Source organism: Bacillus rossius, chromosome 3, assembly GCF_032445375.1.
Source record: "Bacillus rossius redtenbacheri isolate Brsri chromosome 3, Brsri_v3, whole genome shotgun sequence".
Taxonomy (NCBI): Eukaryota; Metazoa; Arthropoda; class Insecta; order Phasmatodea; family Bacillidae; genus Bacillus; species Bacillus rossius.
Genome location: NC_086332.1, coordinates 42991214 through 43018950, shown reverse-complemented (window position 1 = coordinate 43018950; position 27737 = coordinate 42991214). Strand labels below are relative to the sequence as shown.

The 27737-nt window shown below is 35.8% G+C and overlaps 2 protein-coding genes across 3 annotated transcripts in view; one reads left to right on the top strand and one right to left on the bottom strand.

The window, feature by feature from the left end:
• Window positions 1–134: 134 nt before the first annotated feature.
• Window positions 135–9122, bottom strand: LOC134530585 (uncharacterized). 2 transcript variants are annotated; one of them, XM_063365558.1, is made up of 3 exons: window positions 8921–9122; window positions 1746–3379; window positions 135–648 (listed from the first exon to the last, which is right to left on the bottom strand). In XM_063365558.1, the coding sequence occupies exons 1-3, from the start codon at window positions 8994–8996 to the stop codon at window positions 631–633; spliced, it is 1728 nt and encodes a 575-aa protein (XP_063221628.1). In that variant the 5' UTR covers window positions 8997–9122; the 3' UTR covers window positions 135–630. The 2 variants fall into 2 exon arrangements, with proteins under 2 accessions (XP_063221628.1, XP_063221627.1); XM_063365557.1 differs by having other exon boundaries at window positions 135–321.
• Window positions 9123–15532: 6410 nt separating this feature from the next.
• LOC134530584 (uncharacterized) overlaps window positions 15533–27737 on the top strand; it is a 31150-nt gene continuing 18945 nt past the window's right edge. The window contains exons 1-3 of the mRNA XM_063365556.1: window positions 15533–15910; window positions 23164–23303; window positions 27059–27213. Coding sequence (XP_063221626.1) covers window positions 15889–15910; window positions 23164–23303; window positions 27059–27213 — 317 coding nt within the window. The 5' untranslated portion in view covers window positions 15533–15888. The remainder of the gene's footprint in view (window positions 15911–23163; window positions 23304–27058; window positions 27214–27737) is intronic.

Here is a 27737-nt window from a genome sequence, read left to right as displayed (position 1 = left end):
AACAAGAATATGAAATTACAACATAAAAATACACATAAATAAAAGTTATTCGTATTCGTGTGTGAGAAATATGACTGGTTTTTGATTCACAAATTATTTATAAAAATCTAGAAATAAAATAAAAGATAAGAGTATTTTATTGTGCATTTATTGTAAATCGAAACTACATTACAAATTATTAAAAAACGTTTTATCATTCACTCGCCCCTCATTTCTACATACGTTATGTTGAAGACTTATTATTTAAATTGCTACCTAATTGTGATTGTGATGGTGGCCGTGGTGCTGAGGGATGCCATCGTCTTGTGCGCCTAGTAGATCCTGTAACAAAGCCATTGCCCTGCAGCTACACTTGATCATCTCAACTTTTATCATTTGCTAGACTTCGGTTATCGCCAAACATGGAACTTGAACATTTGCTCTATATGGCACATATTACTCCGGATAAGATTTTGCTAACATCAGATTTTGCAACAAGATGTGAGCAAATTGTGAAGTTCTTCAGAATTTTTTTTCAGAATGTTCACGAAAACGACAGTGAGCTCCTATCTCTTCTGGCACACCATCACACGAAAAATACATATTTTTTTTTCTGGAGCTGTTAGGTGAAATATGATGGTTCAGAGTTCTTTATACTGGCACTTTGATCTGAAACAAATCCCGAAAGCAGACTGTCATGATTCAAGTTCCAGTTTCAGTAAGCAATAATCTAGCATTACCTTAGTTAGAATTACATGTAATTTGTTCTAAGCTATACAATGATGGATACATTGAGTTAAAATCATTCGTAATATTTTTGCTGCATGGAAAATTAGAAAATGTTCTATCTGTCATTTTGTAATATTGTATTACATAAATATGTTATGTACTTTAAATTCTTAAAATGTTCCAGAATTTTATAGAAGTTTCCCAAATATTTCTAGAAGAAATAGGTACTTCAAAATCTACCTACGCCTTAGACTGTGCCGAAAGGGATTTTTTTTTTTTTTCAATATATAGTTTACGCTTAACACATTGATCTATTCGAGAGGCTTGATAAACATCTCAACTAATTTGAAATATAATGGACTTCTGTTCCTGGTAGTAGATACTGTCAAAACACATGATATGAGTAATTAAATCAATGGAGATAGTAGGTATATTACATTATTTAAAACCATTATTTTGAAGATACGCCATTGCTAGTTTGAACTGTATGTCATAAAGAAAATACGATGACATACAGTGCAAACTAACAATTGCGCATGTCTAAAATAATGATTTAAATCAATCTTCACCATTGCAAGAATCTTTCAAAGACATGTATATATTACAAACTGTGTTCTGATACCGTAGTCAGTACTTGGATAGTGGCTTGCGTATAGATATATAGGTATAATAAAATAAATTAAGCAAATAAGATTTATATTTACAAGGGAAAATATTTAGGAACCAACTTAACCATTAATTAGAAGTTATCTTTTCACAAAGTTTTCGTTTCTGAACACTTGAAACGTCTGCAGAGAGAAATTTTGTGGACTCTACTAACTCTTGTACTTATTAACACGCTTGCTTTTTTTGGTGAATGGGATAGTTGGGGAGTGACTTGCAAGGAAAACTAAACTTAATTTACAATAAAAAACCTTATCCATTTATTATGTACCCGGTATTTAAACCCAGAACTTCATGCACGGAATTTGATGCTGCAACCATCTAGGCCACAGAGGTCAGCAACATCATTAAGTAAAGAGTGAGGAAAGACTAACCTGCAGCTTGAGACCACCTCCTTCTTGTCCATCAGCTTCTCCACCACCTCCAGCCTGGAGGATCTCTTCTGCTCCTGGAGGAAGAGACTGGTAGCCTTGGTGCACTGCCATTTTGATCCCCCTGCGTTGCAGTTCCTCTTGTAACCCCTTCTTCTCCTCGCTACCTCCAATGCTGGTTGAATTGGCCATCCCCTGCACTCGATCCTTCAGTAAGGCCAGAAGGATACTGTCGGTGGATGGGGTTGGGTTGGTGGGTTGCTTGCTAACCACCTTGTTTACCGAATCCGTCACATCCTTCTCCATCTTAGCCAGGCTGTCAAATAACTGGTCCAAGAACTTGAGCTTCTGTTTCAGCGGGGCTGTCGGATCGGGCGTGGGCTTACCCATAGCAGCTGCCCCGCCCCACATTCCAGCGTATGGCGAGGCGAATGGTTTCTTGCCTGGGACAAAGCTAGAAGCTGCCGTCACGACCTCCTTTTGCTTCTTCACGATGTCGTCGACAGTGTCCAGCATGCTGTTCTTCACGCTCGTCATTTCTGCTATGATGGAGCTGACTATTTTGCTCTTCGCTTCCACCAGCGAAGATACAGGGTCAGTAGAAGTTACGGGAAGAGCACTTCTGCGTGCCACACCGCTGGGCTGTTCCACTTGCAGAGATGAGAACAACTTATCAAGGAATTCATTCACCTTCTCGGAGTAAACATCTACAGGATCTGCTGGTGGTGCGGGCGTGGTCTGCAGAGTGCTGAATAATGTTTGCAGGAACTTTGCCTTCTTGCTCATGAAAACAGAAGGATCCACAGGCAAGGCGGTACTTGTGTTTGCAGAGCCGGGAGCAAAAGGAAGCCAAAAACTGGGCGGGACTATGGTTGGTTTCATCGTGGTGCTCACTGGTTGTACAGCTGGAAACCAGAAGCTAGGCGGTACAATTGTGGGCTTCACTGGAGGAGCAGGTTTGATGAATGCTGACCAAAAACCGGGCGGGACTATAGTTGGTTTTGCCACAGGGGATTTAGCTGCTGCAAACGACGACCAGGACACAGGCTTTTCAGGGAAGCTGCCTTCACTGTCACTAGGAGAGGCGTCGTTATTCAAGAACAGATTACTCAGCATATCTGCAGTGGCATCCGTGGAAACAGCTCGTTTAGCAGCTGAATTCGCGCTGGGAGTTGGAGACGCGAGCTGTTTTAGAAGAATGTTCAACAATGCAATTTTATTGTACGTGGCAATGTTTGGATCGGCTGTAGTTGGTAGGTCTTGACTTGTGTCCTCGGCAGCGTCTGGTGGTGGGGTAGCAAGCTGCTTGAAAAGCTGGTTTAAAAATGCAGTCTTCTTACTGATGAACACATCTGGGCCAAAAGCCATTGGACTGAAGCCTGCAGCGGGTAAAGTTCGCTTTGTTTCATATGTCGCTGGAGTTTTTCCGGGGACGAGTCCTGCAGTTTTAGACGAGAACAGCCCATTCAGGAGAGCAGCCTTCTGCCCGATAAAGTAGTTGGGGTCCACAACAGGTGGAAAGAAGGTAGGCTTAGATGGCAGGAAAGGCTTCAGCGATAGGAATGGATTCATGGGGTTATAAGGACTGCCTGCAGGATTGATGCCATCTGGACTAGATGATATTGCTCTTCTCACATCTATTAAAAAAAAAAATACATTCTCTTATTAATATTTACCCGTTAAATACCAAAATACAATAATTATGCTAAAATGAATTATGATTCACAACTTTTAAAGAATTATGTTGCCCAGTAAAATAAAAAGAATTTATAATTAACATAGATACTTTATCTTACATTATATTTAAGGATTTTATTGAGATCATCAGTGCTTCATAATCAAATAATAATTCAAGCTCAAGTCTCACACATGCAATATTTAGGTCTAGTAACAATTAATCCTGCACTGCATGACTAAATTGTTAACATATTTTAAAATCGTATTTAGACAAAAACTCGCATTTTCAAAGAAAATTCAATAAATTATTTACAAAATTAAACTGAGAGTTTCTATAAGTCGTGCAATAATGCACCCAAATAATAGGATATTTTGGTTCCCAACACTTTCTGGGAAAAAGCTAAGTAGTTAAATAACATGTCACGGCTTGAAAATGTAACTTAAGTGGTTCGGAGCCCATTATAATCTTGGAGGTCCCATAATCCTTAACATCCTTACCGCATGTAAGTAGTCAAACTCTTCTTTTGAGGGTCCATAGTGATCTTAACGTCGTCTTAGCAGTTTACATATGGAGCTAATCAAAGGAGAAGGCATTTTTTCAAGAGGATATGTTTTCAGTCTTTTGGGTTTCCTCCTATGTAACTGACTACCAGACAAGTATAATCTCAATCAGTGGCGGATACAGGAATTGTTTAGGGGAGAGAGTATTTTAAATAAATATAAAAATAAATAATATTATAAATAGTGTATTCAAAACATGTCAACACAAGGGGTGCGGACAGTTATAATATCAATCACAACATTAGTCACTTCCTGTATAGCTTGTTGTTTCAGGTGTTGTAACTGCTCAAACTGCATCGCCTAAAATAGCATACCGCCTTCACTGAAATATCACAAATTTTTTCATTACTTTATTTTTTTGAGTTGAGGGGAGGGGGACATCACCCAATATCCTCCGCCCTCCATCCGCGCGCCCGTCACTGATCTCAATTATGGATTAACTGGAATGTGGTACTCAGGAACTCGTTGCAAGGCAACTGGGGTTGGAATCGGTCATAGCGTGTAGCAAGGAACCACCCTAGCATTCGCCTGGAGTGATTTCCAGGAAACCAAGGTAATGAGGATGGCCGTATCCGCGTTCTTAAGGCGGGATGGCACACGCCATGTTGATTTTTGAAGTTATACTTCTTTAGGCGCGTTATGAAAAACTGACGAGGGTGAATTTTTACGATGCGCGCGCAACATTCAACGAAATTTTCACAGGATGGAAGAATAAAGGGCTGTATACAAATAAAAATCATGTGCTTTTAAATCTTATACTTTAGTGATTTATTTATTGTCAATATTAGTGATAGGAATTGTGTCTGTAAACTTTTTCAATTGTATTTATATTAGTTAAGTTAGGTTATAAGTCTTTAGACGCGTTATAAAAAAATGGTCAGAATTAATTTTTACGATGCGCGTGCAATATGGAACAAAAATTTAAAAGAAAAAAGGTACAAATAAAAATTCTATATGTGTTTTTAAATCATATACCTTAGTGACTGTTATAGAATGCTGTGCCTTATAATTAAAAACATTTTTTTTATTGTGAATACAGGTATTAGTAATATAAATTGTGTTTTAAATTTATTTATATAAGAGAGGTTATTTTCCCTTATGTATAATTTATTTGCATTATCAGTTATTAACTATTACATTATTATTGAATTTAAAAAAATTAATATTAATATATTAGAATAAAAATTCGGCCTATTTATTGATTTTCATTATTAATTAAAATTCATCTCGATTATTTTACTAAATTAAATAATTATTTTAATACACGTGTTTAAATTACCTTATATTGAATACTGAGTATTTATTTTTTTAAATTTGATTTTATTTATACTTTACCAGCTGTATTTATATCACTCCAGTACTTTTATTATTTTGATTATATTAATAATTGTCATGCAAAATTAAAGTTCAGTTTTTACTACACCACGTAAGTATAACTTCTAACGCGCGTACAGAAGTACGTGCAGCCATTTTTTTTTCTTCATTTTCTCGTCATTATTATTAGATAAGGGCTATTTATATAAATTTTCCACCATACCTAGTTTGCATTTGTTGTTCTGTCACAAATATACCTATTTTTTCACAGTTATTTCCTAAGAGTTATATAAATGGTGTTATAAGGCGCACAAGTGATGCCAACTAAGCACTTGCGCACCTTTTTAAACCCATTATATAACGCTTTAAAAATATATGTGAAAATCTAAATAACAAATGCAAACTAGGTAAAATGTTAAATTTAAACAAATACGAAAAAAAATATCAAAAAATCAACATCGTGTGTGAGACACCACCCTAAGGAAGTAGTATACACATTTATTTTGCTTTCAATATATTAGGTTTTTGAACAACATTTTTAATAAATTCATTATCCAAATATATTAAAATATTTATAAAAGAGTTTATTCTATTAAAATAAGTTATAATTAAATGGTTTAAATGATCATATATCATTAAAGCATGTAATTATGATATATACAGTAGCCTTCGTATTAAATATATTTATTTTTAGTATGTCTATATACATAAAATAGGATGTTGGTAAGTATGTAGGACATCGATAAACTCCGACACCCTTTGACCAATCGCCATGAAAATTGGCAAATCGAAGTGTTTTTTCGTAGAGAAGGATTTATGTTATTCTTTTTTTTTTTTTGTAAATCGCCGCTAGATGGCGCTGCAGCGCATTAACTACTATCACTTTCATTTGATCGCCGTAAAAATTGGTATATTGTGATTTTAACTGTCCTTTATATTCAATAACAACTAATAGTAATTGTGACTATGATTATTATTTGGTGAGTGAGTTTAAAATGGAATACCTTTTCAAATGAAAAGCTTTATTGAGTCTATATTACATAAAAACTATCTATTTTAGGTATATAGAGGTGAATAAATAAACACTGGCAGGACAACGTTTGCCGGGTTCTGCTATTCCCTTATAAATCAATAAAAATTAGGCTTTCCTGAAACTATAGACGTAAATAGCTTAGTTTTAGAATTTAAAAAAAAACGTCATTTTTATTGATTTGTAAAAGATGTACTTAAAATAAATACTTTTAAGATGAAGAATACATACGAACGGTCATTATAAAATTATTGGTGTACCACATGATTTCGTGCTTTCAGAACATTCTAGGATTGACATAAAAAAGTTTTTCTTAAAGTTCATAAACACCATAAAATAAGTATTTTTTTTAGTAAAAAATAATAGTTTACAAGACAATTAAATAAGGTTTTAATTTACTTAAAATAATGCGTATAAACACTTAATATTAAAAGCAAAATAATTTATGATTCACAATTGAAAAAATAACATTACTTACAATAATGCTGGAATCACACTATCGGGACGGCGCGACTCCTATGATGCGATGCAACGACAAAATATCGGGCTAATTCCTCAAAGTGAACATGCGATTTTTAAGTGTATGACAACAAAGATAACCGATTGATTTAAAAGTGTTTACGGTGGATTTTACTTTTACACACCAGACATACAACAGCCATCAATGCTTGCAAGTTTTTTTAATCACTCAACATATTTGAGAGAAATATGCTTACTTCATATTTAATATTCACTTGAAAAAAACACTGTGTGAACATGTTTCAGGATAAAGTATCACAGCTAATTATAGGGGGGGGGGGGGGGAAATAATTCACGAATGATTTGAAAAATAGTGTTTACAGGCTGCTGGTCAGTTGTCGCGGGAAAATCCTACTTAAAAGCTGTTTCCGAATACATCCTTAAAGGACTCTTTAGCCTAAAGGATCACTGAGAAGTTCGTCTTAAAGGATGTCAGTCACTTTGTTGACATTCCGAATAGTTGCAAGGATGCTTACAGATTCGTTCACATAGCCTTTCATGCACCCTTGTGGCCTTTAAGATGTTTGTGGCGCTATCGTTTTAGTGAAAATGTAAAGATAATTTGCTGCTTAGCTATACCACTTCTGCCTACACCCTTTAAGATAAGCGTTTGAATCACATGGACGCCACTGATTTAAACTGTTTTTGGAAATTTTTTGTATCTTTTAATATAGAAAAGTGGTCTCTGTTTAAGTATAGATCGCCTATCAAGGCCCGTTCTACAATGACACGGAACCTGAGACGGATCACGTAAACGGGGAAGGATCTCCCGAAACATTTCACTATCGTGTCTGCTGCTTCCACACGGAAACGTAAAAATGGCAACCAATGATATTGCATTTCATGGTTACGATATATTAATTTTATTAAAAAATATATTATGCTCCAAGACCATATCACGGACAGAATATACCTACTAATATAATAGATATAACCCCCAAATTAAAATCGAACACTAGATATGCTTTTCCTTCAAACAATTTTTAACGTATTTAAAACATAAACAAACATGGCTACCACCGCAGTTAAGTACTCGGCTTCTATTAGTCGCACGGAGCTACGTAAACGGAAGAGCTCAGCATTGCCGAGCTAATCCGTACGGGTCGGTCTCCGTTTGTGTGCTGCTGTAGACACTCTGTTCCGTGAGATCGGCCTCCGTTTCCGTGTCATTGTAGGACGAGCCTAAGAAGTTTAAGAAAAAAAATATATGTTTATGAACAGTATTATTACAGTAGTAATCATCCCCAAGAAAAATTAAATAGTATATACCAATGACTTCAGAAATAGTTCAAAAATTGTTTCAAGTACAAGAATATCTAGTGTACTATTCTGCCCGTTCTGTGGTTTCGAAGCATTATTTTTTTTATTGACGTGACAACGTCTAATAAATCGCTGAACGCCGGCTGCACGCAAGAAAAAGTGTCCTGTTACGATGTGTCCCGTTACGCTCATTGTATGCTTGCGCCGCATCTATCTCTCTTCCACTCGATCGGAACAACCATCGAATTGACTTTTTCGAGGCACATTATATTTGAAACACTCCTATTCGTTTCCTACTTTTCCTATCATCGTCCTATCCTTAACAGAATAACACAGATTGGAAGATGTTAAATAGCAAACATGTATAAAAGTTATAGTTAAAATAATCTCTTCGTTAAAGTAATAAACATATTTGAATTAATGAGTGCAAATAAAAGTGAATTTATCAATTAAATTGTAGATTTCATTTCACTCCTTCTTTGTATCCATACAAAATATTGATATTTCAATAAAATGATTCAATTTTATTCATAAAAGAATGCAATCATTTCATCAATGTTTTGTTGTGACGTTGTCACGTAAAACTATCGTCCGTAAACCGACTTTACAGACAAACAATTTTTTTTTTTTTTTTAAGAAATATTTCGTAATCTTGAAAGGCAAGCTCATTGGTTGCTGTTTGTTACGTTTCCGTGCATTGCGGAAGCAGCAGAGACGCGATAGTGAAACGTTCCGGGAGATCCGTCTCCGTCTCCGTGCCACTGCAGGACGGGCCGCGGACGAGGCGCTGCGCGGGGCCAGCGAGAGGAGATGTTACCTGAGGCGGCAGGCACGCACAGGGCCGGTGCCAGCAGTGCCAGCAGCAGCAGCAGCGGCACGGGCGGGCTCTCCATGGCGGAACAGTCATGGCACCCGCCCCCGCCGGCCCTATATACCCTCCCGCGACGGGGGGGATTATCGCCGCCGGAGGGAAACACACACCGTTCACCGGCCCCGAGTCAGACTCTCGAATAATCCACATCCGTGCATCTCGAAGTGACGCATCTTGACAGCCGGTAGGGGAAATCGAGGCAAAAGATTCCGGAGAGAAGAGTGGGAGGGGAAATCAACGCGGTAGAGTCAGACATATGTAAGACTCCTTACGGGTATTTCTTCTCCATGTTTGTTACAATTGCGAATCTCCAGTGTACTTCAATTTTTAGTTTTATCACTCAATGTATATTATTGAATTTTTTTTTTTTCGTTTAAGTGGATTACTGAAGTGTGAAGTTTCACTTCTAATGCGCGTGACAGCCTGGCATTCCCCCTCCCCCCTTTTTTTATGATGCGTTAACATCTTAGCTCTCGGTATACATTTACTAGGAGTAATTTCGTGAAAATGGAACAGAAGTCGAATGAACGTAAATGTGTCATAATGATGGCGAACCCACTTGTAGCATCATAAACCCGTATATAGTCACCTTCGTAAACACACCAACGTATTGGTGTGCCCTATGAAACCTTATGGTAATGAAATTACTCCGGAATATATTTGGCAAACTAAAATAGTCATAGTAATAAGTAATCTCATATTTTAAAATACCTAATAAAACTAGAATTACAACGGTTATAAATTGAAATATGCCAACGGGCTCGAAAACATCCTCAAGGGATGTGGTTTGAATCTCGTCATTGAAAAATAATTTTTAAAACATTTTTAATAACATTATAATATTATATAATAAAATGTTAAAACAGCTTAATAAGGTTGTTTGTGTGAAGTAATTATTTACTGTCGTGTTTCAGTCTTTTAAGCGAAAACAAATATACAAATATAAATACTTATATTTATAATATGTATTTTAAAATGTTTCAGGTTAATATTTTAGTAATGCCATACAAGTACAACTTCTAACTTGTGCGAAAAATGTAAAATATTAAGTTTTTGTGAATTTTAACCAGATACACTGTAATTTAATAAAATTAATAGTCAGAACCAGGTCCCAAGCCGGGGTTTAGGATATTTTCAGGGTTTCGTGCTTCCATCTGCGGGTGATGGTGGCAAGCAACATTTACGATTCAGGCAGCGAATTCTAGTGGCGTGCGCAAAATTAAGTTTGTGATTCGCTTCTAGAAATTTTGGTATGTTCTTGAAAAGCGAATATTTTATTGATCAGTATATTTATCTCGCCAGGCATTGTTTTAAAGTTTTCTACTTTAAATTTAGTGTCCGAGTTTCGTATTATAATTCGCAACATGAACAAAATGAGAACACATGAATTTGCACGTTACAGAGGTTATAAGGTTACATATCACTGGCGAGTACTGGAAGTCTCGCTCGCTTTTAGGTAGATTTCAAATATATACTACCTATTTTAGCCGTTATCATGGTGCAACATCCGGAAAATTTTTATATGGTTTTTCGTTTCATGGTCTATAGACCCCAAAAACCATCGTCAACTCAAAATTTATATGTATATATAAATATATATTATATACATAAACTTTAAGCTGTATTGTTACGAGAGTAAAAATGGCTAAAAACGCGTGTTTGCAAAATAAATTTTAGAAACGAAGCAATAGACACGAAGACTTTGCGGGGCCCTGTGCTATTTTTTTTTGGAAGTCTTCCCCCGGAAAGTTTAAAAAAAATATTACACTATCAAACATTTTTAACTCAACCTGGAACTTAAATTTCGACGAGGGTTTTGCTAATTTATTTTAGGATATTTTTGATATTCCATCCCAATGAATTATCATTGGGTCAGTTTTATAAATATACTTAATATCAAATTTCCGGTATAATCACATCATTATACATAGCATTAAAATTTTTGAAAGTTTATTTTTCTAATACGAAATAATGAATTGAAATAATTAGTGCCAAGTACATTAAGTTACAAGATAATACAAATTTTATTTTCCTTTACGCCATTAATGTCAGTGTTGTTTTTTTTTTTTTTGACAGGACACCGGGCAAACAGAAATAAATAAAAATTAACTGAACAACTGGTAGAGATTCTTGAAAGCATTCAAGGGACTTGCAATACGCATTTATTATCTTCATCTCTAGGCCCTAAAGTTTTATGGTCACGGTTCGAATATCACAGTTGCCGTATGCACGGTGAGGAGACTACGCGCCAACATGGCAGCCTTGCGCTTAGAGGCGACGCCGCGCCAGAAGAACCAGCGAGCGTGGCACTTATCATCCCGCCCCACCAACACCAACGCACCCCTGACAGGGCCGGCCGCCGAGAGCAGGTGACCCCGTGACCCCTGGCAGGTGATTGCTGTGTCGTCCGCAAGTGCGCGGCAGCTGCTGTGGCCGATGGTTTGCGAGAGCCGGGAGGGATGAGCAAGGCTCAGCCGCTAGCCTCGTGACGCAACGCGACTGTCCATCCTTGTTAACTATTCGCCCGCTAGAGGTCTGTGAGTATGTACTCGAAAAAAACTTTCTATATTCGTGCATGGTCAGATATTCGATGATCATGAATATTTTGATATTAGATTCGAGTTTTCAAATTTTTTTTTTCTTTTCGAACTATTTGTTACCATGTCAGATACATTCACAAAAAAAAATTATTCGAAGAAAAAAAATTAACATGTTTGACGCTAAGATGATTTATTGAAAAATTTAGTTTTGTACTGCAACATAATCCAAATATTGTTTTATTTTTATTATTAAAAATATATTTTATGTATGTAACCATATCAACAAAACAATTTTCAAAATAAAAATTTATTGGTTTAATTAATGTAATGCCTGTGTTTTTTTTTTAATTTCCTTTACATTACACCCCTTTGTAATTCAAATAAATAGGTACTACCTATTGTAGCCGTTACTATGGTGCAACTAACGGAATTTTTATATATATTTTTTCGTTTCATGGTCCATAAACTACAAAACCACTGTCAACTCTATATATACACACACACACACACACACACATACATATATATATATATACATACATATATATATTAAACATGATAACTGCCGCAATTTTTTACAAATTACTTCCAAACTGATACATAAAATACAGTAATGGAAATTGTCAGTCGAGTTCGTTAACGGACAATATCCGACTAAAGGGGTAGAAATGGGGAAGGTTTTTTTTGAAAAACAAAAAAAAGTCGTTAAAACTCCCATAATATTACGAATATCGCATCCGTTTGAACGTATTATAACTTGTAGGCGTCATACCATAAAATTTTGTTTAAATACATTTTTATAGGGCCAACCATAACTGCAAGGGAAATCATGGGTAGGAGGGGAATAATCATAACTCCCTTCGAAGGGACACCATCGAATCCGTTCGGATTGATTGTAAATTATAGAATTTTTTATCTAAAACTATTGTCTGAAACAAATTTTGATTAGACAAACCATTGCTGCAAGGGGTTTAAAAAAAGGGTAGAATAAAAAAATTTTAAAAAAATCTTTACTGAGTACTGTCAAATACGTCCGAATTGTTCGTAAACCTTATAAATATTGTCTAAAACTTTCGTCTGAAACAATTTTTGATATAACTAACCATTGTTACGAAGGTTGGATGAAGACGGGTAAAAAATAATTTTTAAACTACTTCAGTAAGACATCCACCGAATCCGTTCTAATTGTTTGTAAATCTTATAGTTTTTATCTAAAACTTTTGTTTGAAACAATTACTTATTGAACTTTTTAAATATTGTTTAATGTTAATTTTACAAAACATACCATTATTGCAGGAGGAAGGAATAAAAAGAGTAAAAAGACAAAAAAGTCATTACCTTTTTAATAGATATAGGTACTATCAAATACATTATAATTTGTTACAAAACCCCTAACGTTATCCAAAAACTTTGGTTGAAACAATTGTTGTTGATACGAACCATAATAACAGGCGCCTATAGGCTGTGCAGAAAGGTTTTTTTTTTTGTTTTTGTTTTATCATGGTTTTGATAAATATTTCTTGGACTCCTTATGAAGTGTAAAGGAAAAAATTTTTCACTGTGTATTAAAAATTGATTAGAAAAATATTCTATATTCGTGATTTTGTGATATTCGGTTTGATATTCGTATCTAATGAGAGAGAAAAAAATCGATATTCGCAGACGCCTATCATCAACCCCACTTGCACCTGACTGTGCTACTGTGAGGTGTTGCAGCCAAAGGATGCGTTGTAACGTTGAATCAGATATTCAGAGTTTCGGAGCCCACTAATATCTTCGAGTTCTCGTTGCCTAGTACTGAATAAATTTTTTAATGGAATCAGTTTAGTGAAACGTGGAACTTTCATTTCATGAAACCATTCAATGACGAATCCAAATATGTATGCATTTTTAATTTCTAGAATCCAAAATTATATATAGATGTGCAACCAAGGGTTCATGACACGTGTTATTATGTTTCCGTGCAATATAGTTTTTTTCAGTTTTGTATGGAAAGTTCAAGTAGCAATTGGAATCATTGATATTATTAGGCTATATGGTGGGTATTTGGTTCCTTCATTATTTGGTGACGATGTCGAAAGGAGTTCATGGTTTTGTATCTGAGACATTATGTAAACACTTGGAGCTTGTAACTACTGTGCTGTTTATCAGGAATAAGTGGATGAACCCAAAAATGATTTTTTTATTTAACAGCCACCATCACAGCATTAGCACTCCCTCTTCTTTGTTGGACGTCATTGTTTAATTAAAAAAAAATATATAGTTTAATTGGTGTGCGGAAAACATGAAACAAATTTCATTAAATTAATTTCATAAAATTAATTTAATGAAAATTGTTTCATAAGCTCTGATTCTTCAGCGTACAACCGGCCTTAAAACTCCTCTGTACATAACTGTGCGACTTATAGCCCTATGCATTTACCTTAAAACTTGTACTTTATCAGCCAAAAGATTGCTTCTGACACTTAGAATGCACAACTATTTTTTTTAAATATAATATAATTAATTTTTCCTTATGAAAATATAAACAAGTTTTAGTGTTTTTTTTAACCAGATATTAACAATTTATTCATACAAATAAGAGTTCTTAAAAGTATTACATGTGATTTTCCAACCCAGTATTCTTATTTTTTTCCCTCTGATTATTTATGTTGTGAATGTGAGTTTTTATAGTTCTGCAAGTCAGTCCTGTAAAAAAAATCTTATATTTTTCCTTGTCACAAAATATTTAAGGGGTGGAGGATTTTGCTTCTTTAGAGTTTAAAGTTTCTCGCACTCAATCAGACACTTATTGAAAAAAATAGCCAGTTTACGGTGCATAATGCATACCTACATGTTAATAGTTCTCTCCCTTGTATTCTGATGCTTTATCGTTTGTTGATATACAATATATATTATACAAAGGCCAGATCTGGTACTCATGAATCATAAACGAAATAATAAATGGGCTTAATGTCTCGGGAACATAACGGTCACTAGAGGCATGACGATGAGGCGGGATGAAATAAGAATGGGGAATTGAAGGAATCTATTTTGGGGAGCACCCCTACGAGGAAATCAACTGGCACACAACAAAGTCCATCATGCTTCCCACCAGGAATCGAACCCGGATCACTTTGACCATTCAAAGTAGTCCCTTTCATGTATTAAAGGTTTCTTTAAAAACAGACAAGTTTATTTTGATATGAATATAGGTAACTAAGATTTCTGAATTTTTCGGTGACTTGATAATCAAACGTCTTATGTGTAGGTTAAAAGCCGTACAAATTCACTTTCCAAGTCCCAAAGTAAAGAAATTTAGCTGTAATTAAGTCCAATGGACGTTTTGGACACCATCTTGATTTCAAAACGTACAATAATCATTTTCAGTATCTTCTAACAAAGAACTCGCTTTTGAGTAGTTCAGGGACAAGATTACATTATGTACAATGTCTATTACTTTTTACTTGAATTGTCGCTAATAGCACATTCAATTCAGGGACAAGATTACATTATGTACAATGTCTATTTACTCGCTAATAGCACATTCAATTATTATTTTATTATGTCAAAATGCAACTTGTAATTTATTAACTTCAACAAACTCGTGTTCTGTTGGGCAGTGAATATGTAACCAAACGCTCGTATGATTGTTTACAACTGCTGATTTTGACGGTTCAAACGACAAATCGCAAGCCAATGTTGGCTTCTTGACCAGAAAACATTAATTTTCATTCCTTTGCCCATTACAAATCTATGGCCGCGAACCGCATGCTTGCTCAATGGGTTTGCTACCGCAACACTCACTAATTTGCATCACTTGCATAACTTGTTTTGTGGGCATTTCCAGAAAAAAAATTATTATATTCCCTAAAATACACGTTGATATACTTTAATTAACAAGATTTCCATCCGATACCTAGCTTTACAGTGAATAACAAAAGCTACATCAACAGTTGGCTGAACTGAGCCAAATAATTTCAGCCATGTTTGCAGTTGGTACACAGTATTTGGTATAAATAATATCCTATTTACAGTCGCATTGTTACAGTTTGGTTACAGTTATGACGTGCTCTAAACTAAAACAGAGGTTAATTCTACCAGCACTATATGTTCTAAACAGAAAAAATGTTAAACTTTTAAAACTTAGTTGATGAGTTTCTGTGATTGTTTTTTCCTTCTTTTTTATGGCTATTGAATTCGTTAATTTTTTTATGTGTAAAAATGTTGTTTGCGACGACAATACAGACACAAGCCGCAAGCTTGAGTTCTCTTTAACTTGTTGAAAACGAAAACTTTAAATGTTTAAAAGGAATGTGCTTTGTAAGTTAGGATCGAATACAGCTGCGTGAGTTTTGAAGAATAACTCTGGACGTGTAAAAAGTTACAAAGAAAATGAATGGGACAACAAACTTAGGTTAGTAATATAACTTTTTGAATTATTATTTTATTTGACACTAATATTTAAATGTAATTGAAGAAGTTATATCTGGCAAACATGTTTTAAATGAAGTCTGACCCTTTACAGGTCAATTTTATTCTTGACTATTTAAGCATGCATTTACAAAAGCTTTTCTGGACACTAATCCTGTAAGATACATAGCTTCATAAATTTTAAAGTTCTCATTCAAATTTGTTCAGTAGGGTTTCGCTTGACTGTTATTAATAGGAAAGTTAACAGTTTTAAAACTGGTTCCGGTATTTTTTATTTTAAAACATATTTAAAATACATTGATCTAAATTTTTCAGTTTTGAAAATTAATTTTAAAGTTTATGTTAACAAAATTTTATAGTATAAAATACATAGTTCACTATTGTACTGATCATGATGTAGCCTAATATTTACCTTTTTTATAATATTTGATTTTAAAAAATATGTGTATTTTAGAGTTATTTTAGATTACAAAATTCTAAATTAGTGGGGTTTTTTAAACATTAAGTTTTTATAAATTAAATGTTAGTTACAATTAATTAAAACTTCGGTTTTGACACAATTTCTAACTTATGATTGTTCAAATACGGTATTGTTGCTTGTAGTTCTATTGTTTAAATTTTTGTGATATAAAAGTAAGCTCTTTTATGCCATTTTATAAAATACCTAATAGTTTCAAGCGATTCCTGGAAAGTTAGAGTCAAATATGCCATATGATGGTTGTTACTGTAAACAGATAAGCTCAAGTGTTATATTAATTCTTTGGTTATCTATCCAAAACTAACGACTAGATTTATTAGAAATACATAATATTTTCTCTGGAAATTACTTTGTTACACAATCTTAGAAACCCACACTACATTCAAACATCGTTCTCTTTTTTTTATTTTTTAAATTCAAGTGTGATTCCATTCAAGAGAACGGAATATTTTTTTCTGTTATTATATCATGCCTTATGTTATTTTATTTACAAGCCTAATTATAACATGAATAATCTAACTATGCATAATTAGTTAACTGATACGTATTTTAAGATTTATTTTACTCATTTTCTTATTGTGTTTAATTCTTTTGGTACTTTCAGTACCTTCATAAAACTTGGTTAACTCAAATTCTCCCTCTGTCTCAACAAAGGCACATGACCAAAGACATCAGAAAATTTATTTCATAACCATGTAAGCCATGTATTTTTTTTAAATTTAAAAACAGTTTTAATAATAATTCTAAGAAATTGTTTCTATGGCAGAATTTCAAGGTGGAAAAATCAGCTGTAAGACAAATTTTGAAATGCAAAAAAAAACTGAATGTCAATTAATTCAACCGTCGCTTATTCCATGGTATACGTTAACTGTTTGAGTTATTTTACGCAATGAGCTGATGCAGCAGATACAAACATTGGTTCCAAGTGTTTATTTTTTTTGCTATTGTTTGCGAATCGGACTTGCGCATCGTGAGTTATGTTTCATGCGTAAATGTTTGTTCTTAGCTTGCAAATTATTTTAGATGAAGTAATCTTAGTTTAAGTGGCCTGTGCATTGTTGGTGTCCTACAATTTTTATGAATTTAAAATTTATATATCGCTGTTTTGAAGTTAATAGCTAATAAAATTGTTATATGTATGTAACATTAACAACTCGGAAAGTTTCTCGCATATATACAATAAGTGCAACTAGCGCTTTACATCTAATGATTACACACACACTTACGTAATAAAAAATATTTTTTTCCAACTCTTTTTGTTGTAAACGAAAAAATTACAAAATTTGACACGGTCTTCATAAAAGCATGGCTCACATAGTTACCACAACAATATGATTCAATGTAGTCAGGTGAAAAAACTTAAAAAAAAAACATAATGTATAAATAAACAGAGGCGCTAGGATGGTGCTTAGCATTAAAAACAAATGTAGTACCTACTGTATTGTTGCAACGAAAACGCGCATGGAAGGAAAGGACAATACTTAGAAACGTGCGCCCATGGTTAATGCAATAACCTTAGCCGCATATACAGGTTGGTTTTAGAGGAAGTTTGCAAAACGTCTTGATTTATCAGTTTCAGTTATTTATAGAATTTGTTATAATGTAAAAGCACAGATAAAATAATTTAATTTGAATTTCGCTCTAGTGTAAGTTATAATAAACAGACTCAGTACGCAACTGCCGCGCTAGGATTAATTAACTAATAATTTCACGCGGACGACTGTAGATAACGTAATATTTACACTACGCCACGGCCAGTTGGCTTCAACAAAACTCCAAAGCTATAGCTGTGGTTTGGTGAGAAAAAAAAAGCCTTCATCACACACTGCTAGATGTCATCAGTTATTTTTTATTTACAAATGACGAGGTAAACTTTTTGTTTCTAAACTTGGCAGAACGTAACTGAAAATATTTGAAGCGTTGCACTTCAACGGTTAGAATAACTGCTCTTCTACGAGAAGGTTTTAAACCGCCTAAACTCACCCCTTATATTAATTCGGCTTTGATAACAATAAAGTTAGGCCCATCTGGATGTTAGTCTGTACGGAGTGTCCAATCATGGAGCTTTTAAGTGATGTCTTGCACTTTATTGAAGGAAGTACGTAGGCCTATCAAAGTTCAAAACAGTCACTTTAATTGTGAGAAAAAAGTAAATTCTTTATATTTGTTTTGAACCATTAATGTTAAGAAAATGCATCATCACATTGCTCTTACCTTGGAATTGTACATTTGCAACATGTCATCAATGCTAAGTCTTAGTACGTAATTCAACTTACATATGGACATAGGTTTTGGTATTTAAATATACCCATATAATATAAATCACGCGTCTATAAGTATACTTAAAAAAAGTGAATGTTCCTAATTTTTATATTTACTAAGAACTTAGAATCACTAATCCTAAATTAATTTTATTGTAGAAGAATTACTATTACGTCAAAAATAACCGTTATTTGTTTTTAGCGCCAATATTTGTACTGTTCCGATGTTCAGAGGGCCCTAGCCAATAGAACGGAGTCTAGAGAAATGAACAAGTGTTCCAGAAGTAATCCACACCGCGAGCGTACAAAGAGGCTTGTGGCACTCATCGCGTGCACAGCTGCGAGGAACGTGTGTTTCTGCAGATGAGGCCTGGGCCCTGAGCCCTTAGCCCTCAGCCCTGAGGTCTGTGACCTGCGACGACCCAAGCTCGCCAGTAGCGCACACTGTAGAAAATGTTTGTACTTTTTACAAGGAAAATCCTTCGTAAATCCAGTTGCCAGCGATATCACTTGCAAATCTGCAAGGTAGAACTGTGTAAAACTGCAAATGGTACCAGACTCTGCCTTGCAATTTTATAAGTGATATCTTTGGCAACTGAGTTTCCATGGACTATCCTTGTAAAAGTACAAACTTTTTTTTTAACAGTGCACTCCGTTCAGGAAGTGTCGCATTGTTGACAGGAAACTCTGACAGCTAAACATTCTTATACAATTACCGCATTAATTACAGATACGTGAGTATTTGTTCTGATTGCATTTGCATCTGTGTTTTGTTTATTATCTCACAATCTTAAACTGCAATATTAGGTATATTCGCTGAAGAACCTGTCCAAGTGACCCGTTATCTGGAACAGAATGTACTCTTATTACTCTGCCAGATGGCTTTATGAGACGGCCTGCGGCTAACAGATGTTCAGTGTCGGTTAATTATTATTTATCGACAATTTTCGAATATAATTATTAAAAATAAGAAATATCTCAACCGTTTTGTCATTTAAGCCTCGATAAAATTGAACGATTTAAATACTTACGAATTCGCACTCGCTTACTAACCAACTCGCCCACTGTAAATTCACTGACTCGCTTACTCGCCGCTTTACTCCAGCGAGTAAAGATGAAGACAGGTCGGTTTTTTTTATTTTTTATGCTTCCCATTGCTGTGAAGGTTGTTGATTGGTCTTTTGCAAACTCGATAAGCAATGAACGAGGGCTGCGGTAGTCAAGTCAATTCAAGTGGCCGGTTCCGGCGTAAACGAGGAAAGTGACGGACGTTGTCGTGAGCACATTAGTTCTCCCGCAAATTCATCCTGCCAGTGCTCAGTGCTCAGTTCTCATCTCATCGTCCATCATAGTCTCTAATGATCCCGATATCGACGAGACGTTACGCTCTTATTCAGTATATCTATATCTAAAGACCCGGAAATTTCGCGGATTCTTCTGGCCTCAGGATATAATTCAAAGTTATAGGTATGCTCGACCCATGTTTACTTTCCCATTGGTTGATTTCTTAGCGAGAACATTTTTATCCTTGTTATTTGGCACTACCTGATTCGCTTACTTCTCTCCTAGCTGGGCATCATTGGCTCACGGTCGGAGACGGGCGTGTCCAAACAACTGCGTGCCAATCATGAACACAGTGCGATAGTGTGAAGGTTTGCATTCTAGCTTGCGACTAAATGAATACGCGAAACATCCGGGTCTCTATCTATATCCAACATTAACGTATGGTTTTCGAAGCATTTCATTGTCACGGGTCGGATAGTTGTATGATAAATTTCTGACACAAGTTTTTTTTTAAAATATAAAACAAGCAACTGCAATATATATTTTTAATATAACTAAAATTTATATCTTATACTAATAACTTTCCAACAGGAAGAAATGCCTACATTATTGTATTTGGAAAAACCCTGACACATACTTCTGTTACGGGTGGGACATTCGTCTACAAACATGAAATGTTTCTTCCTTAAATATCAGTGAATTTATTGCACATTTTTACGTAAATTATACGTTTTCTTTTACAGCTAATGGTCATGTACAATGACAAAAACAAACACAAATACGTAATTATCACATTTATAAAAAAAAAAGCTAAATTTTTCATGTCACGTTGGGACAAAATTTGTCACGGACAGAACATATGTAATTTTATTGGAAAAATGGGAGATTTTTTTCAATTAGTTTGGTACAAAATAAAATGCAAACACAATAAAAACTACTGCAATAAGTGAAAAATTATTTATTAAAATTATTGTGGCCAATGGGGTAGCATTAGGGGTGTTGATGCCGAGTCTGGTTGTTACGTCTGTGTGTGCCCGTCTGGGCGTTTAGACAACAGCCTGTGCTCGGAATCACTTATTCTCGCTCAGGATAGCTGTTTATCTCGAAAAAAAAAAAAAAAAAGGTACCGAGTGGTGACACCGGTTACAGTCTATTCCAAGAATATTAGTGTAAAGTGTTGGAAACTGGGGGGAAATTATATGAATGAGAATCGGAAGTGTTTGTCCGATTCCCCGTGGAAGTAGTTGTTAATTCATCTGGCCATTCATTGGTAGTGGGTTGTTTAACTTTGCCACCAATGAAAACTATGCAGTTATACTGCATTATTACATGTAGCTAGTGTTGTGAGCTTATAGTACGTCTGGAATGCGGGTGAATCGGTGTAATATGAGATGTCCGTGTGCAGCCTCAAAATAGCTACCCACGTTTAAAATGGTCCCATCAAGCATAATAATAATAATAAAATAAATCTTGAAACATGGGACGTTTAAGCGATACAAAGGTGTTTCCAGGGTGCATGTCTTATCATTACAATATTGTAAATAATAATCTCATGTTATCACAAACAGGTATTTCACACTTTTTTTTAAGTGGTCACTGACAAGTAAAAGTTTAAGTTGTGTATGACAAGTGCAGTTAGTACACATGTAACAAAGATGATTTATCACCACAACTAGGCCACTCGTAATCAACAAGCTTTGGCAACAAAAACATACCTGTAGCTTAAAATATTTGGCAACATAACTTATAAAACCGTTATTATTTTTAATTTGCAGCATAAATGTGGTTATGTTAGTTAACTTCTGTATTTGTTATTTTAACACGTTAAGGGAAGAACTAGACAACATATTTCTAAGAGAATTGTTACTTAACTTCTAAATATGCAAACCTACCTAAAACGTGAGCTAGGTAGAAAATTACAATAGTAGTAAACAAGTTTGTGTTCGCTGCTAATTTTCTAAGTTAATAAGCCTGAGAAAAAATATGCTCTAGTTCTTCCTCACAGGATAAAAATGACGGTGGTGCAGCTGCAAAGATGTAAAAGAATATGTTTAGGTAGAAAATAAACATTCATTTTAAGCCAGTTTTAAGCTGGAATTACAATAGCCCGTCGGCTCCGTCCGTCGATCACGTGACGTTGCACCCAATCGGTTGCCCCCCCCCCCCCCCCACCCCCAAAAAAAATTATATTCGCCCGTCCGTCAAAAGCTTGGCAACCTTTAACTTTTGAAATACGGACGGATGGATTATAAGTACCAATGGTTTGGTTGCACTAGTCACTTGTCACAAGAATTTGCCTGAGGAGTTAGTATTTGTTCATTCTGATGTTTTGCATAATAAAATTGCTGTTTCCAAAACTCACGTCTAAACAAATCATTGACGACTCTAATTTTTTTTCCGAAAATATGCTATACGAACAGGAACAAACATCTATAACATATATTAGAGGAAAAAAATGGATTGTTGACAGCACTGATTTGTGAAAATATTTTGACGGACGTATGAAGTCATGTTGTAGATCGCTTGTCTGGATGCGTGACGTTGACGGACGAAGAAGCGACGAACGGACGGATGTCGGACGGAAGCGACAGGGCTATTGTAACGCCGGTTTTGCCGGTACATGAATTAAATGAGTTTATGTTGCCAGATATTGTTAGCTATGTGTGTAGCCTACCAACACCAGCTACACTAGTCACGCACAAACAAAACTTTTACTTGTTGGTGACAACTTTTGGAAAAGCTATGTGAAAAGCCGGTTTTTAAAACGTTTGATTACAATAGCTTTTTTTTTTAACTAGCTAATTTCCGACATGAGTTGCAATGTCTAAATAAATATTTTTTGTAATTTATTTGAAGTCGGTACACATATACAAAGCATCTCTCTCTCTCTCTCTCTCTCTCTCTCTTTATAATTTTCTGTCCTCTATGTAAATCTCAATATTTCTTTCTGTCTCTATAGATATCTCTCTATGTCTATATCTCTCTCCCCTAATTACCAATGTCACACCATAGCAATGAAAATATTAAAAATCTATGTTTTAGTGTCTATTTTTTTTATCTATATATCCGAATGCAACGTTGTGTCAAAATTTCAAAGCGGCCTGTGAAGAACTTTCTGAGATTTAAGATTTTGAACGAACGAGAATTTGCAGTTTAATTTCCATAGATGGTTGACGAAGAGACGGGTGTTGTAGTTGTTCGTTTGTCGCGCAGGCGCCGTGAGCTGCGAGGACCTGCGCGCGCTGCTGACGGTGCTCAGCCACAAGTACCGCCACCAGACCGCGGTGCTGGCCACGCTGCTCAAGCTGCTGCAGCTGTACGACCCGGGCGACGGGCCCGCGCTCTACCTCAAGGTGCCCCCGCCCTGTCCCGTCCTGTGCTCGTCTCCCCTCGGTCGTGCGCACGGGATCCCACCAGCGTGTTTCCCAGCCTGCTGACTGGGCTGTCGTGTGCTTGGGAGAGTCGGATGACGCAACAGCCAATGAGACTAGAGCAGTGGCGTAGCCAGGATTTGTGTATGGGGGGGTGTTAAGAAGCATGACCCCCCCTGTATTAAAGCGGGGGGTCCGGGGGTCCTCCCCCGGAAAAATTTGGATTTTAAGGTGTAGGTAAAATAGTGCTATTTTAGCAGTTTTCGGTACTTAAATTTAAATATTGTAATGGCAAAAATTTTATTAATTTTAATATGAAATTTGTTTGAGTGATGAATAAGAAATTAATTAAAGATTTGGTGCTAAGGGGGAGGGTGGGGTTTGAACCCATAACCCCTGGCTACGCCTCTGGACTAGAGTAGGATGACAATAATTTTGGTAAATTATCAATATCATTGCGGCAAGAAATTTGTCGAGGCATTACAATGATCAGGTGTGCGTAATTTCCGCTTTAAAAATTAATTATTGCTATTATTTGTTTAAAAAATATAAAAGTCACTAGCAATCAATTTGAATAAAAAAATGTTTCGCCGGTAGAATGGAAAACTAAAAAAAAATTACACAACCCAAATTTATTGTTATGTTGAAAAACTGTGATCACAAATTGCTGTTCAGATTTTGTGGGATAATAATTTGGTAGTTAACATATTTATTAACTAGCACTACCAACAGATGTCGGACACATCGCGAAAATTCATTGCCTGAAATCAACAGCAATATGTCAATTGTGAACACATGCCGTGTGCACAATCGTGTGCTCGGCCTGCTATGCACTTTCTTATGTTTTTTTTTTTTTTTTTTTAAATTGTGAACCCAGCTGTACTCATTAAGTTGTATGTATCGTTTATGTGTATGTAGGCTATATATGCTTTCGTATATAATATATGTATACGTTTGTGAAAAATTAGTTTATTCTTCTTATTTTTCACGCGTGGCGAAGTTAATGCGCTGGACGCCTTGTCTTGAGGGGCCCCTAGACGGTCGATAACATTGTCGATAGCATTGTCAACGATGCTCAATGAAGCGGCCAATTGTTCGTGCTGAGGCAATCATTCATTCTCGGTGCGTTCAACGCACAAAGAATGTGACGAACAGGCAGTTTGTTCATGTTTCACAGAAGAAAAAAAAAGGTCATTAGTTAAATTTAGTTCACAAATGCATGTAAATTTTGTTCCTGCTAGAGGAAATGCCCGTCTAAATCGCATCACTGCGTCACTACGTACACGTCCGAACAAGGAGTGGTATTGCGATTTAGCAACTCGTTCAGTGATGTAGAAATCCAAAACTATTTGACGCTATAAATTCTATGATGAGAGAAGTTGTGCACCCTTAAATGTCACGAAAAAATAACATATGAGAGTCAAAATGAAATCAGTTTTTAACTATCATGGACGTATTAAATGCATTCGCTTGGTTGAGAAAACACACAGGTACAAGGGTTCACCTCGCAAAGTATCATTCCGGAATAATGTGGGGCTTTAGAAACATATCTCAAAAGTTCAATACTACATAGATCTTTCAGACATAAGTGACGCAGTCCTAAAAACTCAAAACCGAAAGAAAAGTTGTCCATCGAAGCGAAAAACATGATTCTTTCTCTAAAAATATAATTATGTTCATGGGTTCGCACCCTACCCCTAGAACGTCTCAAATTTATGAGCACCGAATTGGTTCCCAAATGGTCTGGAGGGAGTCCAGTCCACTGAATTTCCCGTCGCCTTAAGCATCTGTGAAAAAATACAAGAACACGTGCATTACTAGTTACGGGAGTTGCATGCTGCAGACCTTATCAGACGCGTCGCTTGTGCGAACAGTGTTCTGTGGCGCATTCCAGACAACCTGATAATTTTGGAATCGACATCTGAAAGTCATCTCTGTCAACGACTTCTCAAAATTAAACGTAAGCATAGCCGATTTTAGGCTAGGTTTACAAACTATGCAAGAAACGCAATAATACGAGATGCAAAAATTCTAATAACGACGTTTTCAAATAAACATTTACAAAAAAAAAGCAAGCTGGTAAAACGCAACTCAGAAATAAGCAAAACTTCAAAATCTACCGTTTTGGCTTCGGGTTCCGCCTTGTTTATTTAATGTGAAGTGTTACGAAAACTTATGAAGATGCAGATGCTATTTATATTATCACACGCGTCAAATTTTCACTTACTAAACTATTGCACAGTTAAAGCGTAGGGAGGGGAGGGGGGGAAGGAGGAAGCTTTAAAATCAAATATCTAAGAATTTTACTTTTTCTCGTAAAAAAATCTTAACTCTGAAAATAAGCCCAAAGGAAAAATAATTTTCTGCATTTTTACAGTTTCAAATTGTAAGGTTGGTAATATCTTGCCACTTGCGTGTTCATGAAATACTGTAGTTTTCTTGCGTTTGTTGCGTGTTGCGTTCTTGCGCTCTTGCGTTTGTTGTGAAGTTTATGACCTCAGCCTTACACCTGTTCTGACTACATTTCGGGCAAGTATTTGCATGTGCGGCTACAGGGCCGATCTGGTCAAGTTTCGCGACTAGCCATTTACATTTTTATTTTCCTTGTGTGTCTAGTTTTCTGTGAAAAACATCTACATTAATGAGGAAAGAAAAGTATTCAACTTTATCAGAATGCAAATCAGAGTGCTGGTCGATACCTTTTAGATTTCAATTGTGTTTTCATGTAATGACGTGACTTCACCGGAATTCGATCATCAGCATTTCTAAAACTTACTCGAGTTTAATTTATTAGGAAAAAATGTCATATTTTGTTAAGATAAATTAGGAAAACATTTGCTGAAATTTTAGTTCGAGGTTGGTTTAAAAACGTTGTTTTGAATAGTTTATTTTAAAGATATTTCGGAGGAGGGCTATTCCATACTTCCCAGGTGCCCTGATATTCTCAAAAAGTATGTCCATAAAATAATGTCCCGGTTATAAAATTTATTAGTCTCAACTTTAAGCGTTGTAGAGTGTTGGTTCAAGATCAAATTAAAGAGTAACTCAAACAGTTTTTAATAAGCGCTTACGCGAATACTGTTTTGTTGTTTTCTCGCTTGCAGCGCGAAAGAATGGTGAACCTGTAAACTTAAATTGGCAACAGGATGGAGCCCCTCCTAATTGGAATCTCTTTGTACGAGAGTGGTTGAACGTCTTAAATCTCTGACCGTTGGATTGGTCGTAATGGTCGAGACGACAGAGATCTTTCTTCGCTGTCCTCCACGTCCGCCTGACATAACACAATGATAATTGTTTTTTTTTTCCTTTGGGGCTTTATAAAATATCGTGTCTACGTCCCGCCGCTACCTTATTAATGATTTACCAGAGTTGAGACATAGAATTGAATAGGTTATTGCTTCCATTACTCCGGACGTGTTAACTAAAGCGTGAAGAGAATTGGACTTCAGGTTAGATGTAGGTATGCCGTATAGCTAAAGGTGCAAACTAAGTTAGTTTACCTTCAATTTGATGTACGATTTGTTGTAAATAGACTACCGTTGAAACTGGAACATTCTTTTATCGGACACCCTATTTGGGGCCTCGCAAAAGTAAATGGCTGATGGCCCCGCAAAGTCTGGGGCCGCCACTGAGTGTTTACGCGTGTGTGTGTTAAACTGCTCGTCGTCTGTAATAAAACACTCGTGACGAGTGTCGTCACGAAGAAGTATAAACGCAGCGTGTCTGGTTGGTCGCAGTGGGTGGAGATCCTGAGCGTGCTGCTGGAAGGCCTGGAGGCGCAGCTGCTGTGCTGCCTGGTGTCGTCGCTGCCGCTGCCCGCCGGCGCCGACCAGGCGGCGGTCAGGCTGAAGGCCCGGGACATCATCGGCTCGCCCCTGCTGCTGCCCAAAGGGTCAGCCACCTCTGCCTCTCTATCCTTCAGTCTCGTGTTTGCAAACTATTTTTTTTATTTATTATTATTTGAGTGCCTACCAACAGTCAGAGCCTTTAACAGGTGGGCACTTAACAAAAAAATACAAAAAATAACAATAACATACACAAAAACACAATAATAACACAACAATAAAATGGGACCACACAAACATAAACACATGACAAAAGACACTTCAAAAAAATATAATAACTGAATTTGTTAATTTTAAATTAATTCATTATCAATGAAATAACAATAATACATTATTTACATCAGAAGTTATCTTAACTGCAAGAAAATTAAGGATTCAAAATGTCTTTCATTGAGATTTTTGCCCTTTTGAAAGGGTCTAAATCTTTCAAAATATTATTACAATTATCAGTACACCGTTTTGATAGCTCATTTTTTATGTGATACGTTCTAAAAGATCGCATTGTTCTACGCAACAACGCAACATGTTCAGCAGTCACATTTCAGAATATCGGTTTATGAACCACGCAAGT